A 19,164-nucleotide genomic window follows, 5' to 3' on the forward strand; every position below is an offset into this window, starting at 1 on the left:
ACTGCTCAATTACTTTTTTCCATGCAGCACAAGCTGACCTTGTAATGCACTGTCAAGGGTGGAGTTTGGTTTGGTAAGCAGGATGCATGAGCACTTTTGGTTTCTGGTGATGTCAGGGCTCTACCAGGGGTAGAGGGCTGGGTTTTATTATTTACAGAAAGTTGGTGCAGTTGTAGTGTTGGTGGACGGGACTAGGGTACCAGCATTGGCAGCCGTAGCGCGGGAGGATATATATCATGCAGTACATGAATACAAAATGCAAAACAAAACACTTTACAAAAACAAGAAAACAAAAGGTGGCCAAGCTCGAGCCATGCGCTACCTCCTACTAGCATAAACTAAATAAACACTGGTGGGATTATAATCCCCTCAATTAATTCCATATTAAGTATACCAAGGATTCCGGTTCTACACGCGATGGTCCTCGGTCTAGGTTCACTCACATTGGTTTAACACAGCATGTAGCATGTAGCAATACAGCACACAGCATGGAACAGCACAGAACCCAGGAAGTGACTTTCCAGTCCCTTTTTAAAGGCAGGTGACCAGGGTAAATTGATTGTCAATTGTTCCATTCACACCTAGTAACCTGGTGTACACTGAATTTCAATTAGACAGACTGTTTTAGAAAAAAATACAAATTAAACCCATTTTTCAGCTACAACCCCACCAAGCCATATTTATAATCAACACAAAATCATCTTTTACGGGTGCAAGCCTCAGCCCTGCCATACTATGGCAGTCAAATAGATCCCCAGCACTGCTGTAAATACAAAAATAGATCCATGAAACATGGACAAAAATAAATTATCATGACCTACACTTACTATACCCATGTGTAAAAATCTAAGTTTTACATAAACACGGACCCCCAAATTCTTATACAACCAATACCTTGCGCTAAGAATGTTCTTAACATGTATCATCAATTTTAGATTAGTGGTTCTGCAGATATTTGTTAAAATGTGAGTGTGCACTACAGACAGTAGGACAGACATATATCCTCACATTCTGATAGACGCAATAACATGGGCTAAAGAGAGTCCCAAGCAAGTTTAATCACAATTGGACATATGTACATACAAATAGTATTAGCTGTGATTGAAGACATTTTCAACACAGTTTCTATTTGATTCCTGGCAGTTCCTCAGTGAGTGTGGTCATTCTATCACCTTGGATTTCAGAAAGATTTACACAAACAAGTCCATAGAATGCATGCTTCTACTTACAGCGTTAATCGCAAACTGATGGAGCGTTTCAAACGTCAACTATAGTACAGATGATTTTCTTTCTCCGCATTTTCACATTTAACAGCCTTCTCTGGCACCTTTAGCTTGATCATGCTGTACATTGCCTACTACAGTTTCTCATATTTGTTTTGCATGTCGACTCACCCTTGCTGACTCATTGGTTGTGGATTACTGGCAGCTGGGATGACACAAAGTGACCAAATAAAAATTGGTAGCTCTCTCCTGAAGGTATAACTATATTAGATGTTGAATAATCCTTCTGTTTCACACTCAAGATACTGGTTTGTTTAAAATAATTGTCAAAACTATGAGTCATGTCTTTGGACATTTTATCTCTCTTACCTCAATTGCTGACATTTCTTTTGAAATGTCACAGGTGCAGCTCATTTAAACTTGAGGTGGGGTTGAGTTCAATACAAGTGCCAGTATCTTAGTGACATACAGTACTTCCCTGTCACAGCCATATACACAATTAGTATTGATCCAGCTTGTAAAAATGTAAGTGAGACGTACAATAAATACCCTCAGTAAATACCCTGATTCTGATATTGCCAATAACATCACACATTTTATCACACTTGGATATTAAGTTTTTTTAGATGTACACTTTTAATCACATGTTATGACATTGGTCATAAATCAACTCGGAATTTCTCAACATTTAATCAAGATCATTCACCAAGAGAAAAAGCATGTCTAAACGACTGGATACACGGCACGATGCCAGGCAACATTTTACTGGCAACATCTCCTTCAATGGTAAGCCAGGGTCTCCGCACACATTTATTTCAGTTTTAGGGCCAATTTAAAAACCTGTTCTGTCTGAAATGTGCACAGTATGCCTCTTTACAATTTAAGAAATGTTCCTTTTTCATTTGAGAGTTGACATTTTAGAAAAAAAGGCGGGCAAAGGTAATCGTGTACAATGCGGGAGGCGGACGGAAATTCAAAAGTGGATGTCTGCAGCCAGCAAAGGTTTAAGTACGCAGTGTTTGTTGTGTTTTCATGTGGTTACGTACTCTGTGTGAGAGAGTATTTGTGATTGTTGCATTGAGGGCAAATAATGTTGCGTTTCTTGCTGAGGTGTGTGTTGTTATTGTTTAGCAGATGTAGGGCCCTGTGAAGTCTATGTTATTATGTTGCATTTCTCTTGATTTCCGTTTTAAAAATAACCGATATCGGATTTCCACATAAAATTAAACCTGATACATAATCAAAACAAAATGCCTAATATGTCAAAAAGTTACACAAGGAGGCAAGGGGGTTTCGTGAACAGGTGGGTTGGGTGACGGGTGTGCCCCGTCAGACGTTTGTGCCCAGGACTCCAGATTTAATGAATCCGCCCCTGACCATGCACAGGCATGATAGAAAACACTGTACAGTGAGTGCATCTGTATTTGTCACCTTTTTTTATTAACTTTTGTGCAAACTCCATGGCCGAACATGTATTTAAGAAAAATAAACCCGTGCTCAGTTCTTTTCAGTACTGCGAAAGAGCACCCTGAAATGTTTGATCCCTCCCATATTTCATACAAGGATGCTGAGATGGGAAGCTATAGGAGCAGTAATTGGCAGAACAAGACAGGCAGATCAGTGTTTTATACACCACTCCTGATGAGCATCCTTTATGTAACCTATTTAGTAAATGGTAAACATAAATCGCTGTTCCCTTATAGTATCAAATGAAACTGTTCTCACTTTTGCGCTTTTTAAAAATAATTTCTGTAGTTTACTAGTATTTTTACTAAATAACTAGCTGAGATGGTAAAAGGATATATTTTCTAGCACTGGTATTGTTGATTGCTCATTTCATACCTGCATATAGATGACAGAAAAGCAACTTTGATAAACAAACCAATGTTTTTATTCAGTAGATGGGGGGCATTACAACTATGGCCAAAGGTTTTGCATCACCCTATAGAATTAACAAATTTAACTTCGTCGAATGAAACCTGCTGAATAAATTTACGTTAACATATTGAATTAGTTTTCCACATACTTAACAAAAAACTGACAACGATTGAAAAATGTGACTTTGGCGATATAATTTTGCAGTTTCTTTGATTACCTGATGTTAACTAAAAGATCTAAATTATGCTCAGATTTTTTTTTTTTTTTTTAATTATGTCTAAATCCTAAAATTCTAGGTGATGTAAAACTTTTGGCCATTGCTGTACAATATATTCGAGTACACAGCCTACTGTGTGGTACTGAGAACTACCGTTCAGTTTTTCAACAATATATAATGTGTGCCCGGCTGGAGACTAGCGGTATCACGTCGCAAAAATGCCCAGAGTTACTGCACCACCTATGTGTGTTCAGGCCTTTTGGAAGGGGTTCCCAAACTTTCTTGGCTCAAGGCCTCCTGTGACATTAGGCCTCCTGACTGAGGACTCCCCATCCCCCCCCCCCTGAAATTTGGATTGTGATACCTAGTGAGATAGATTGTTTGTTTGTACCAGTAGAAATGCTACTGCTTTCATTATGTTCAGAGTCATTTTTCTGACTTTCGAGAAATTGTGCCATAGATAGTTTTTTTAGATGTACACTTTTAATCACATGTTATGACATTGGTCATAAATCAACTCGGAATTTCTCAACATTTAATCAAGATCATTCACCAAGAGAAAAAGCATGTCTAAACGACTGGATACACGGCACGATGCCAGGCAACATTTTACTGGCAACATCTCCTTCAATGGTAAGCCAGGGTCTCCGCACACATTTATTTCAGTTTTAGGGCCAATTTAAAAACCTGTTCTGTCTGAAATGTGCACAGTATGCCTCTTTACAATTTAAGAAATGTTCCTTTTTCATTTGAGAGTTGACATTTTAGAAAAAAAGGCGGGCAAAGGTAATCGTGTACAATGCGGGAGGCGGACGGAAATTCAAAAGTGGATGTCTGCAGCCAGCAAAGGTTTAAGTACGCAGTGTTTGTTGTGTTTTCATGTGGTTACGTACTCTGTGTGAGAGAGTATTTGTGATTGTTGCATTGAGGGCAAATAATGTTGCGTTTCTTGCTGAGGTGTGTGTTGTTATTGTTTAGCAGATGTAGGGCCCTGTGAAGTCTATGTTATTATGTTGCATTTCTCTTGATTTCCGTTTTAAAAATAACCGATATCGGATTTCCACATAAAATTAAACCTGATACATAATCAAAACAAAATGCCTAATATGTCAAAAAGTTACACAAGGAGGCAAGGGGGTTTTGTGAACAGGTGGGTTGGGTGACGGGTGTGCCCCATCAGACGTTTGTGCCCAGGACTCCAGATTTAATGAATCCGCCCCTGACCATGCACAGGCATGATAGAAAACACTGTACAGTGAGTGCATCTGTATTTGTCACCTTTTTAAATTTTTTGTGCAAACTCCATGGCCGAACATGTATTTAAGAAAAATAAACCCGTGCTCAGTTCTTTTCAGTACTGCGAAAGAGCACCCTGAAATGTTTGATCCCTCCCATATTTCATACAAGGATGCTGAGATGGGAAGCTATAGGAGCAGTAATTGGCAGAACAAGACAGGCAGATCAGTGTTTTATACACCACTCCTGATGAGCATCCTTTATGTAACCTATTTAGTAAATGGTAAACATAAATCGCTGTTCCCTTATAGTATCAAATGAAACTGTTCTCACTTTTTGCACTTTTTTAAAAATAATTTCTGTAGTTTACTAGTATTTTTACTAAATAACTAGCTAAGATGGTAAAAGGATATATTTTCTAGCACTGGTATTGTTGATTGCTCATTTCATACCTGCATATAGATGACAGAAAAGCAACTTTGATAAACAAACCAATGTTTTTATTCAGTAGATGGGGGACATTACAACTATGGCCAAAGGTTTTGCATCACCCTATAGAATTAACAAATTTAATTCGTCAAATGAAACCTGCTGAATAAATTTACATTAACATATTGAATTAGTTTTCCACATGCTTAACAAAAAACTGACAACGATTGAAAAATGTGACTTTGGCGATATAATTTTGCAGTTTCTTTGATTACCTGATATTAACTAAAAGATCTAAATTATGCTCAGATAGTTTTGTTTTTTTAAAATTATGTCTAAATCCTAAAATTCTAGGTGATGTAAAACTTTTGGCCATTGCTGTACAATATATTCGAGTACACAGCCTACTGTGTGGTACTGAGAACTACCGTTCAGTTTTTCAACAATATATAATGTGTGCCCGGCTGGAGACTAGCGGTATCACGTCGCAAAAATGCCCAGAGTTACTGCACCACCTATGTGTGTTCAGGCCTTTTGGAAGGGGAAGGGGTAACTTTCCCTTACTTTCCCTGTGACATTAGGCCTCCTGACTGAGGACCCCCCCCCCCCCCCCCCCTGAAATTTGGATTGTGATACCTAGTGAGATAGATTGTTTGTAGTAGAAATGCTACTGCTTTCATTATGTTCAGAGTCATTTCTCTGACTTTCGAGAAATTGTGCCATAATTACTGTGCACAGTTGTACACTGTCTGACTGCAAATGCCTGACTTTAAACTTATTAATGCAAATGAAAAACACTTTCTGTATTACACCTACTTTATATTTTTATTTTGCATTTAAACAATATGTGTTTCTGTACTCATCTTTTCTTATTTGCGTCAGTAGAATATTCAACTTCATGAGCTGATATTTTCAGCCACAATTTTTGTAATGTGTTACATTTTTAAAATATGGTTTGATGCTGATGGAAATTAGGTTGTTTCACAAGAGTTACAGATTACAACACTCATATAAAACCAGCTGTAGCTTCTAAAGAAAGCACAAGATGTCCATACAACCAAGGCACTAAAATTAAGCCCATTCAAAGCTGTTGGTTTTGTCTGCTGAGTTGCATATCTGCTTATAAATGTCACCAGGATACTCTTTGCATAATGAAACTTGGACTTTTTTTTATAATGCAATGTTGAATTCACTGTTTCAGCATTCATAACTAATATTACATAGACCTAATAAGGTTTACAGAGGTTTACACTTCTTGATTTTCATACTTGAACCAAGCACAGCTATCTTTTATTATACTTTCACTATGCAGCCTGTGACTATGGTCACAGTAACAAACAACGGTTCCGATTTTAAATGCATTTTATTTAATCAGTACAAAACCCTTGAGATATACATCTTATTTTCCTGGGGGTCCCAGCAAGAAAGGCAGCAGAAATTCAGTTTTAAAAAATCTAACAAAACAAACATGTTCAGGTCAGTGAAAACAATTGGCTATTATAAAAATAAATCAATAAATAAATAAATAAATAAAACCAACAGACAACATAAGAAAGCAATCATTTATAATTCAGATAATCACCTTCACAATATTCACTGCTTGGTCCGATTTAGAGAGTAGTTCTAATTGCATTTACTAATGTATTTTTTTTATTTTTTCGACTTCAGGAGCTGCTCTTTAGTTCCACTTAGCTGCCATATAGTCATGTAACCTAGGCTACATCAGCGGAATTATTTTTATTCTATGAAGTGGCAGCGCCCTCTAGTGCACAACTGTGCATTGCCAGAATTACAACATAATATTTTATCCAATTTAGCAGCTGACTATATTGTGTTTACTTTTATAAATCAGCTTTGGCTGATCATACTCGTTTTTATTTTAGGGATTTTAAAAGTATGCACATCATTAGACATAGGTACATGCATATAATTACAAGTTTCTAATATAGATGTTAGACAACTTGAAGCATTTATATTATGAACCTTGTAGGCTAAACATAAAAAGTGAAAAAGCCATCTACTCATAAACTTAAAACTGTAGCAGGCATTATATCAAAGACATGACCCCATTCGTAGTTCTTTCTGCATCTTTTATTAAAGTGTAACTACCCAATCAATTGTACAAAGAAAAACAAAAAGACTAAAATTGTGAAATATATATCCTTTTGCTATGAGAGAGTTTGTAACACCAACTGTAGTTGTGTACCCAGGTTAAAAGGTCCACATTCTTATTATGTGTAGAGACAGAACTGCAGAATATATAAGTTAGAGACTAAATTAGAAGTGGCTGCAAAAATAAGAAACTGTGAATCAAGAACACATTCTAAAGAAAGTAGCTGGAAGGGAAAATAAGAAGTGCTCAGGCTTGTAAAGCCCTTTGTATCAGTTCCTGTTTTTTACAGCTTTCTGGTGCTGGTAATTCTTAGGGAAAAAAAAAACAGAAGTGCTAACAAAGCTAATAAACAAGTCAAACAAAGTCCACACAGCATAAAAAAGATGCAACAATCACTGTTACTGTCATCAGCTTTGGATTTATTCATATAGTGTAAGTCAGGAGTGACTTAAGGACAAAAACCATGGCTTACAAAACACATTTTTATGCCTCTTTTCCAGACGTTATTTTCACATTAGTTCAGCTTATACTCTAAGTTAAGGCTTTGTTGAGGAAAGGGTGTAGGGTGTTCACTGTTATGGGAAATGTCATCTCATGCAGTCTGATTTATGCGGTTTTGGTGCTCGATCGGAATGATTTATTTCCCTAACAAAAGACACTACACATTACCTTAACCTATGCTTTCGACTTTAGCAATAGCAATGTGGCGCCATCTCGTGGCTATAGTGAAAATCTACTAGTGCTGTAAATGGTTGAAACCGTTTCCTTTACGTTACAAGGCACCTTGATTGTGGATAGCGAGACCCCCAATGGTTTATAAATACGTTTATCTTAATCCTCATCTCTTGTTCTGCAATTATATAGAACTGTATTAATGCTCAAATAACAAACTTTTATTTAATAAAATGCTAATATGTATCACTGTTAAACAGAAATATGTTATTTTTGGAGGTGCTAGGCTAAATTAAAATTATTTTATCTCTAGAAGTTTTACCAGCTAGTATTACTGATCGGTTTTACCAAGTGTGTTAATGTGTGGCTTGCTGCCAAGCAAAACTATGCTAATAGAAAAAAAAAATAATGGAGTGATTACAGTTGTATTAGTTAATCTCTTTTGTTTGTGATTGTGTTTCCTCACTGCAAGTAGCAGAAACTCCTTGTTTTAATATTAATCATTTGCACTTGGGAGGAGAATTTCTCTGGCTAAAATAAAACTACATGGAAACGCACACTACTCGAAAGTACTACCGAAATAGAGTGAGACTTCTTTTTCTTTTTCCATGGAAACGGCCTCAATGAAACTATACAGTCCAAGACCAGGGCCTCAAGAGCTGTGTGAAATGTTTCATCATAAATAAACCTTCCCCATGCATGACAAAATGTTACAGTATGCATCACTTACATTGTATTAATTACAGGAACTACACTGTTTAGTAACCTATTCTTACATGTGTGTGTCAATTTTAAATGTCAAGTGATGCTGAAAGAGTTATTTTTGTGGTTAATAACGACGTTATTGTACGTTCTGTAGTGTGAATGGAGTGGTCACATTAACAGATGCTAAATGGGGTTTACCCTTTAGACAAATTCATATATTACATGCAGGGGTCGTTTTGAAACTTTGAGAGGAGGGGACATGTTTTTCAGTTCAACTTTCCATGGCCATTGAGCTCTACAGCTCAATAAATTTAGGATGGCCATCACTTTTCATCATATAAAATATTCCAAAACCCAAGTAAAAAAATAAATATCCAAGCACTTATTAACAGTAAGCTTTACCTGCCACCCATCTAGATTCTAGAAACATGATTAAAAAAGCAGCAATTTCTCAAGTTTTACTTCGATAAATATTTTTACTGAAACTTTACAAAAAACGTCAGTCCCCAGGTGTTTTTTTTTTTGTTGTTTTTTGTTTTTTTTTAAATACATTTTGAGGGGGCTGAATGAAACTGCCAGTTAAAAGATACGATGGAAACTTCACAGTAGGGTTAATAATGTAAGCTTCTGCTCGCAACCCCAAATACCATACAAGGTGCACACATCTATAGATAAAAGGGACAATACACATCCAAAAAACCCCTTATAGGTGGATATCCTTTGATACAATTGGCAACTCAGGGCTGAATGACAGAGAGTGGTCTGGTCAGGATTGAGGTGTGATCATGGATTAGGAGAGATCTCTGTTTTCTATTTGTTATCAATGTATCTACCCTACTCTGTGTTCCAGCTGCTTTTCATTTTAAGAGCATGATGTCAAACCAGACGGGTGTGCAAAACACCTTCATAAGGGTTCTTTTCATCGCCCCAGTGATTCTACTGGGGTTTGTAATTTAAAAAGCAAGGGGATGTCCCATTTGTCTCTAAAGGCACTGCTGCTGGATGGCTAGATGAGTCATGCAAGCGTGGTTCAAATCCCACAGGAAATAATTGTACTGTGATAATGTGAAGCACATCAGTTATATATTTCCATTATAATGTATCGCCATACATTTAGATGTGTACCTTGAATTTGATAATATTTCCAAATATACATTTTGATTTGTAAAAACATAATTAAAGTATAAGTAACATGCAGGTCTTTATTATCCCCCACTGCAAAGCGGATGTACTGGAGGAAGTCATATCTCCGTTCTTACATAGATATGACACACTTCACACGTCTCTCCATATAACTGACCAACCATATATCCAATTGTCGTGAAACTTGGTATTAATATTATTTAGCACTTTATTGAGAATATCAGATTCTGAAGATATAGGAGCTGTCTCTCTGTCTGTCTGTCTGTACATCTGTCCATCTGTCACACTTACACTGCCTGTAGAACTGCTTGTCTATTTGTCATGCCATTTGCTTTTACCTAATTTTAGCATAGGTTATTGAGACTATCCACATTTGGGAATATAGGGGTGGTCTCTGTCCGTACATCCATCCTTCTTGAATATATCTGGAGAGTCGCTTGTAAAATTGTGATTAAATATTGAATTGCTCTTATTATTCTAGACCATTCTGTACATACTGTTGCTATGTGTCATGGTCAACGTTCATCATCATCATAGCTCTAATTTTTACAGCCGTGGCAGGGGATGCAAGTTATTGACATACTTCTTACTGCAGCTCCCTCTCAGACAAGCAAAGGGGCTTATTCACAAAGAAGGCATCTTAGAGGCACAATAACTTCACCACTAGACTGTTTCAGCTGTACATACTAGCTTATATTTTAAGCTCCCAGTGGTCTGCCTTTGATGAAGAAAAGGAAGTTTAATTTCAGCCTCACTTTTTCTATCCCAGGAGTCATGACCTTCTGAGGTACCTGTAACCATGGCAACCTCACTCAGTTCCTCAATTACTTGTGGAGGAAACAGCTCAAACAAAAAAAAAAAAAAAAAAAAGTTTTACTTCCTAGTTGTAGTGCTTTTTTGTGTTGTTTTCAGTGGTAAGGTAGACATTTCCATCCAAAACATTTTATTTGCATTTAACAAGCACACAGGTTAGTCTGTTTATAAAACCATAACATTGCTGTATAATCCATTTGAAATTAGCTTTGTGGTCTCAACCCCACATCACAAACTGAAGAGCAAGGATACCTGTCAATAAGGATCCATTTGTAAATTGTCCTCAATTTGTAGAAAGTACATCTAAGAACTACAAGAATGATAGCATTACCTCATCGTGAAATCAAGAACAATTACCAGTATTACTGCCCTATATTCAAGTCTTTATTGAGATTATATGTGTAGCTGGTTTAAATATTTAAATTACAGATGTATTCTCCTTTTCAGTATTTTGCTTTTGTATCTATGTTCTATGGTCCTCCAGCATGTGGTAGTGCTCTAGGAGCATAGCAGCCTGAGATTCCTTTGGAAGTGCAGTAGATTTTGCTTTGTCATGTCATTGTTTTCCCCCTTTTTCAGAACCACTCTTCTGCTTTAAGCTTGAAATAACAAAGTGTAATTTTGCCCACCCCTCTCTTCTGAGCAAAGTAATACACCCATAGTCACCTAAGCAATATGTCAACACTATTGTATATGGGAATGTGCATAGACTCATGCACTTCCTCTTTTTCAAAAGCTCCCTTCTATCTGTCACTGATTGGTCTACCTGGTGAACTGGCTTTTGTCATTTTCCTTTCTGACTGAAGACCAATACACAAGACATTTAGAAGGCATCTGTAAATTAAGTCTTTTAACATTTATTTGATTTGTGAAAAAAGTAAAGCTGTGATGAAACAGAACACTTAAAATGACACATTACAATAACCTTTTTTTCTCAAAATATTTAATTCAAATATTACAAATCACTGGTCTTGGATTCACTATAAATTACAGTAAAAAAAAAAAAAAAAAATTACATTTCATTAAATAGTGGCAGTTGATATCATTATTTTGTGGCAGTTGACAGCTTAATACTACCTTTTGAAGTAGTGAAGCCTACTTAACAACCACAAGGGTCTAAAAATTCTGGGTAGCACGAGATATTCAGCATGTGAGGTTCATCCCTAGTCACGATAGACAGAGGGCCCTTATTTAGGGTTAACTGCACATCATATAACATTTTAGTCAATGCAATATTTTATCAAAACTGGACAATTTTAAAACTCAAAACCTGCCCAATCGTGGAAGAAAACACATAAAACCAGTGAGATTGACACAAGTTTAAGTAGCTGTTTAGATCAATGATATAGACCCCCTTTATCTTCAAGTAGTAAACGTTTATAATTTAATTATTGCTTATGAACACTGAATCTGATAAATATTGAACAAAGCAGTTACTGCGTCACATTCATAGAGAAATAAAAAAGTTAATTTAGAAATAAAATTTTTTTTTATGGATCACCTAGGTTATACCTAGTGCAAACAACCCCCCCCCCCCCCCCCCCCCCCCCCCCCCCCACCCCCCCCCCCACCCCCACCCCCACCCCACAAAATAATGTTATTACAATAAACAATCAGTTTATGTATTTACTGCAAAGGTGTCAAATATACTTCCAACAGCTTTCTGCTTCCAATAACAAACTCAGGGCGAGGTAACCCTTCCAGCCAATCAAATAAGGCCCTGTATACTTATTGGTTCTATAAAATTAAGCCAGTTTAAATGAAGAGGGAACAAATAAACCTGATTTTTTATCAGTTATAAACACAAAACATCCTGAAACCACCAAGGACATTTTGTTAAAACATGAGAGTCTTCTTCATAGTAAAATAACTCAAAACTATGTGAGAATGTGATACACATTCAACTGCACAAATTAAGAATAAGCCTGTCATTTTTCAATTTGAGGTAATGATGACTTTTGTCTTGGTAAATTTTACTGTTTTCTTTGGCTTTAAAATGACCACACACACCTCGATGGACTGATCAAGCAGAAATGCAGATTGAACTCTCAATGCCGGATAAATTATATTTTTGCTATTTTTTAAAGCATGGTTCAAATGAAAACGTAACAGTTGCATTTTGGTACAAATACCTTTATATATTTTGCCCATTCACCGGTTCTATCTAGTCAGAACATAATATGTAAAACATAACAAGGGTTCTGATGATTCCACCGTGTAACAATTTTTTTATTTTTTTTGGTTCCTGGGTAGTAAGTGTTATTTCCTAATTGCTTATGCCTCAAAAGTATAGAAAATGGCTATTACTCCCCACAAACTTTGCTTTTGTGACCAGGACAGTGATATTTTGAAATTTACCTATTTTCCAGAACATTCCAGATAGATTCAGTGCTGAGTAAACTTGGAGTAACTTCTAGAACTTTCCAGTAATATAAATAGTAGTATAAATACAGGGGCCTTAAGCCCACCAGTTCAGTTTAGTTCCAGCTGCCTAAGTGGATACATATCTGCATTTTTCTGAGATGGCATCAAGAGGCTGCAATGGTGGCATTCCTGATGGGTCTCCAAGGCGGTTTTACCAAGTTTCCCTGCTATCTTTGCCTTTGGGACAGCAGGGACACCAAGGCGCACTACCACAGGCGGGACTGGCCACAGCGGACCGAGTTCTCTGTGGGGAGGAACAACGTCAAGTGGGAGCCACTGGTGGACCCCCGGAAGGTGCTGATGCCACCACTGCACATCAAATTGGTCCTTATGAAACAATTTGTCAGAGCTCTAGATAAGGAGTCGGCAGCCTTCAAGTAACTTCAAGACTTCTTCCCTAAGCTGTCTGAGGCAAAGGTCAAAGCCGGAGTCTTCGTCAGACCACAGATAAAGAAGATCCTGGAGTGCAATGAATTCCCCAAGAAGCTCACTAGTAAGGAGAAAGCGGCTTGGAACAGCTTTGTCGCAGTGGTTCGGGGCTTCCTGGGCAATCACAAGGCTGAAAACTATGTGGAGCTGGTTGAGACTCTGGTGAAGAACTACGGCACAATGGGCTGTAGGATGTCCCTCAAAGTCCATATCCTTGATGCTCATCTTAATAAATTCAAGGAGAACATGGGAGCGTACTCGGAGGAGCAAGGCGAGCGCTTCCACCACGATATACTGGACTTTGAACGCCGCTACCAAGGACAGTATAACGAGAACATGATGGGAGACTACATTTGGGGGCTGATTCGTGAAAGTGATTTACAGTATAATCGTAAATCCCAAAAAACTACTCCCTTCTAAATCTTTTGTAGTCATTTTTTTATTACTTTAGTATAAATACATGTTAATTTGGATTCATATGTTGTTTTTTTCTGACTTTATGTGAACGAAAAGACCGTTTTCTCATTGGAAATAGGTAAATTTCAAAATATCACTGTCCTGGTCACAAAAGCAAAGTTTGTGGGGAAAAATACCCATTTTCTATACTTTTGAGGCATAAACAATTAGGAAATAACACTTACTACCCAGGAACAAAAATTGTGTTACATAGTGTTCTACAAAAGATCTGGACGCAAAAATAAATGATTGTGGAACAGCAGTGGCTTCCAAACAAAGAAACACTTTAAATGTTGCCACATTTTCACCTGCTGCTAGGTTAAAAGCGATTTGAAACCAGACTTGCAAATTGATTTAAATTAGCACTCTGTGTGACCCTGTTAGGATTGCGGGCTGGAAATCAATCTCTCCAACTCGCACTGATGGAAGTTACCTGAGGTTTTAAATCTCGTAATGCAGGAAAAAATACATGTAGGCAGAACATAGGAAGGTGAATATTGAATTATCTTACAAACAGAAATAACACACAAATGTTATGCATACAGGTGATCTTTTAACATCCAGCTGCAGATTGGATTGTAGACTGCAGATGGAACTGACGGCACACCAGTTGGAACAAGATGAGAGCTTTTGAGAGACTAGTATCATTGTGCAGATGGAAATGTAGCACTTGTTCTGAGGAGGCTGAAACTATCTGCACCTCTTCACTTGAAAAGTTCCTGCATTTGGGTGAAACAAAACAAACAACTTGTCTCTATCTTGGCATTATGACTTCTGGCCGGGGCACAGACATTAAGTTTATGGCACAGTGTATTAAGGGACATATTGACTCATGGGATTTTAATGCCTCAGTCAAACGCCTCAGCTCGTCGGTTAGCTTCTCCACATCTTTTTTCAGGGAGCAGTTCTCATGCTCAAGGCACTTATACTCCTGTGAAAGTGATAACAAAGTTAGACACTATTATCGCTTCAGATATCTGAACAAGCAGTGATTGGTTACGCTACTAAAAAGGAAAGCCAGGGGCTTGAGTTCCTACACAACTCAGTAAAGACTCCTGTTTTTACAGTCTATGTATTTTTTGTTTTAAGCAAAACTGACTTTGATGCTGTAGGAATTAGACGTGGTAATCACTGACTGGTCATTATCATTCCAGAGAGATGGAAACACCTTGCCAAAGCACCTTGCCACATCTCAGCAGTGCTCAATACTGGCCCTGCTGACAGTGTTAACGGGTGTATGGAGTGACAGTCTAGCTTGTGATATGTGGTGTCCCTTATTTACATAACTGTGAAGGAGGCCCAGACACAAGTTTCCGCACATGGGCCCTAGGAGAGTGAACTGAAAAATACTACTGAAATCACTTTGATGACCTACCGACCCCAATTTACATTATGAATTAAAAATGTACATACTGGTACATTGAAGCTAGCCTAACATGTGAGCCTAAATAAATTGCTGACAAGATATTCCTGTGTGTTGCACAATTCAACTGTAAGGAAATCAGCATTTTCTAACAATGAATGAACATAGCTCAATAATGTTCAAAAACGACATTCATATTTGGAAGACAATCTACTTTTTTCAAAGTAATTATCTAATTTGTAAGGAAAACACTGAATTCAAGAAGTAAGGAATAATTGATGAAATATTGTACATTTCTTAACAAATGTTGGTGGTCTTGCCTTAAATTGTTCTTTATTGAAGAACATGCTAGTTCAGTTTTCAATGGAGACTACACATGTACCTCGTGGAGTTTGTCTGCTTTCTGCGTCTGCTTTTTCCGACTCCTCTGTGCAGCTACTCTGTTCTTCTCTCTTCTCTTTAACCTTTTATCATCGTCCTCGAAGCTCTGAGGTAAAAACAGTTCAAAGAAAATTATAAAGAGAGCATTCTTGCTTTTCAGCTAAATGTACAGTTCACTTTGTTAGCACTTGAGATGTGATGCTACCTTAGTTCTGAAATGTATTTAAACCATGCTGCATTAGGTCTGAGAAAGAAGTATATTTTAAATGTTTCCTTATTGTGCCAAGTACCCAATGAAGTTGAACAGTCAGGGCAATCAATCTTTAATGATTCCATGCTGGGGATCTATATCCTGAGGTGGTCATATCAACTTATGCTCTGTATTGGTAGTACAGACGTTTGTTTATTTGTCACACTTAAGAGTGCTGCATATATCTTGAGAGCAGCTTGTCCAATTGAGATGAAACTTAATGACATTCATTAGTTATTAGGTTATTAATATTATCAGAATATGAGGCTATATTTGTCTGACTGTATTTCACACTTACATTTTTACATGTACTGATCTAGAAAATTGCTTATCCGGTTATAATGAAAACTTGAAATACATTCTTAAGTTAGTGTAAGTACCTGCATCTGTTCAATTGTGAAGGAACTTTTTAAGTTATTGAGGGTATCATTATGTGAGATGAAGGTTCTTTTTTATGTAGTTATTTATTTTTGCTAATAAATATACTGCTGGTACTAGATATAATAATGCCAGGTATGTGTATTTTTCATCATTGTGTTTCATTGCATGTACTGGTATTCTTTTTAGACACTAACCAAGGTAGTCCAAACTAAACAGCAAGTGTGTTCCAGTTCCCTAGCTTTCAGATATTACATACTGTCTATCCAAAGTCTATGACATTTAAACCTTTTTCTGCATTTATTTGTACAAGACAATTATATTACAGGCACTGCAGTTCATTTGCAGCTGCAGTCTTGCAGCACAGTGTCACTGTTGTTTGGACTAATTCGTTGCAATTTCACTTTTTTGTGATACACGTTTTGATTGTCTTGCACAGCATGTCTTGCTCTGTCAAAGACAACGTTCTTTTAACGTTGAGATATTTGAATAAATTAATCAATTTTCATAATTTAATGCTGTAAAAACGTCCCCGTAAACAAACAGCTGAACACATTGAAAGCGATACATTTAACACAACAAACAACATTTAATAGAATAATGAAGTGGCATGGCTTTGAAAAGCAAGTGTGCCCTTTTTATTTTCGCCAGCATTTGTTTACATTACCTGACATTCGTGGAGCAAGTCGTTTTCTTTTGAAAAGTCGCTTTCAGACATTGCAGGACAGAACAGCACATCAGCACATCAACACACGGACCCAGGTTACTGGTACTTTGCAGATAAAATACAATGATTTCGGTACCCTAATGAAAGCAACATGCACTGGGTTATTCTCGTGCTTACAGTATAACATACAGCCCCAGCATCTCTGCTAAATATAGAAATATCCACAACAAGCTACCCGGGTGTTCTTTCCATTCTGCGCCATTTATTAGTGAGGCAAGCTGAACTCTCGAGTGGTTTCACTTTTTACAGTCTAACCGCATTCTTGTAATGGCCTGAAATTTCTTTTAAGTCACGTGCTCGGGGAACTTGGTTAATTGCAGTGAAGAGTTTGTGGGGCCCTGATACCGCAGTGTTTTCTGTGCACAACGACTTACAATTCTGATTGTTATTTGTAATTTTTCCCAGTTTACAGGTGGTAGTAGTCGTTGTAGATTACAATTTTATTTATTTATTTATTTATTTAAGTTTAACATATATTTCAGATACAACTGAAAAGATCACAGGTTTCTGTTGCTTCATGGTACCTAATCTCTCACTGTGCTTCAGGTTAGTTTTACTCCAATAGTCAAACAGCAGTCACACCTACAGGAAGTTGTTAGGTACCAGGTAACTTTGTATTTATAATAAATGACAAGGTTTTTCTTTGCAACTGTGCACAGTTGCTAAGTTGTAGCGGTGGGACGTCTATCAAAGTCTGATTTGGGGGGGGGGGGGGGGGGGGGGGGGGGGGGGGGGCAACGGTAAACATAAACACATAGTTAGTTGCCTTGTATTGTGTATTGTATTAGTGAAGTGCCAGCTGTGTACCGCTGGGATTGGGTGGCAGGATAGTTAGTTGGGATTGGTGGGCTAGCATTCTAATTAGGGGAAACCTTAGTTTTTTCCCCTCTAGCTCTGCATCTACTCTAAAGTTGATCCCGTAGGCGGTACGGTGACTCATTGTCTCTGAAGTGGCACTTCAGAGTATCAACCAGGGCAGGGTAACTAACACTCTCTTCCGGCCTTCCAGTGACTGAGACATGCAGGAAGTCTTCTTGCACTGGGAGCAGGCATAATCTTCAGCCACTAGCTCAAACTGAGTCAAAAAGGCTTCCAAAGACATGACACCATTGTACCGAGGAAGCTTCTGGACCAGTCCATGCAAATGGGCAGGTGGTTGGGGAAACAAGACAGGGTGTGGACCATCCCCCTCCATTTGTAACTGGAGCCTGGATTCCCTTCCTGTCTGCAGGGGGCATGTCTCATTACTGTACGTCCTTTCTCTCTGTCTCTCACTGCTCTGCAGTGTCTGATCTTTCTCTGCATGACGTAATGGATGCTCTTCGTCTGCAGCAGCTGTCAGCCCTGTGTTCTGGGGAAGGTTCCTCTCCCCCATGAGATTGAAGCGCTGCAGGGTAGACAGCAAGAGAATCCCCAGCTCCATCGTGAGGTTTGCTTGGGGCAGAGATCTTTTGCCTGGCTGCCCATCTCTCTGACTCTGTCTGGCTATCAGGCAGCGTTTTCGAGTCGATTTTCCTGCTCATAGACCTCTTCCTGTTCCTTCTATCTCCACCAGAGATTCTGTTCAATCTGCTGCGTCTTCTCTTCGCCAATCCAGAGTGCTTTAATTATTGGCATTGCCTTCAGCCAAGCCATAGTCCACTCTCTGCTCCCGACGGGCGCTCCGAGCTGGGACGGCTTTTCCCCCAGGTTGGTTCCCTCTGTCTCTGCTGGATCCTTTTCTCAAATCCCTATTGTCTGATCTGACACCAATGTAGCATTGAGAGTGCTGTGGATTCCAAGCGGGAGGTTGGTTCAGCGGCGGCAGTGGAGGTGAGTTACTGAGGCAGACAAAGCTTGAGGTTGAAAGGCACTTAAAAGTTCAGTTTATCGTTCTTTTATGAACACTCAACCCAAGCAGCGGCACTGTTCTCCCTAATATAGCCCAACCGGGATCGGTCATTGGCCAACTAAGGTTTGCCCTAATTAGCATGCTAGCCCCCCCCCCCCACCCAATAACTAACTATACTCCCACCCAATCTGAGATGTACAGTCAGCACCCACGCACCAATCATACCTTAGTAACACACTACACAATACAAGGCATCTAACTACGTGTTTATCCCCCCCTCCCCTCCAGTTCACATCAGTCTTTGATAGCCACCCCACTGCTACATTTGCCCCCCTCTTGCTGCTTACCACCCTCGGAAATCTCTGTCCCGAAAGCGGAGGTGTGGCTGAACCTGGCAGAGGTTCCTGCCTTGGTTAGCCAGCTTTCTGGGGCATGCTGGGTATGGCACAGTCGAGCTCTTCACACAGCAGCTTTCTTTAAATACCCTGCGCCTGGC

General features: G+C 38.4%; 1 protein-coding gene across 1 annotated transcript; it reads right to left on the minus strand.

Annotated features, from left to right (window-relative positions):
* Positions 1-13,950: 13,950 nt before the first annotated feature.
* LOC121316539 (basic leucine zipper transcriptional factor ATF-like 3) lies at positions 13,951-17,067 on the minus strand. Its single transcript, XM_041251571.1, has 3 exons — positions 16,778-17,067; positions 15,484-15,588; positions 13,951-14,669 (listed from the first exon to the last, which is right to left on the minus strand). The coding sequence occupies exons 1-3, from the start codon at positions 16,826-16,828 to the stop codon at positions 14,493-14,495; spliced, it is 333 nt and encodes a 110-aa protein (XP_041107505.1). The 5' UTR covers positions 16,829-17,067; the 3' UTR covers positions 13,951-14,492.
* Positions 17,068-19,164: the final 2,097 nt, after the last annotated feature.

The sequence above is a fragment of the Polyodon spathula genome, chromosome 6 (assembly GCF_017654505.1).
Source record: "Polyodon spathula isolate WHYD16114869_AA chromosome 6, ASM1765450v1, whole genome shotgun sequence".
In the NCBI taxonomy this organism is placed as follows: Eukaryota; Metazoa; Chordata; class Actinopteri; order Acipenseriformes; family Polyodontidae; genus Polyodon; species Polyodon spathula.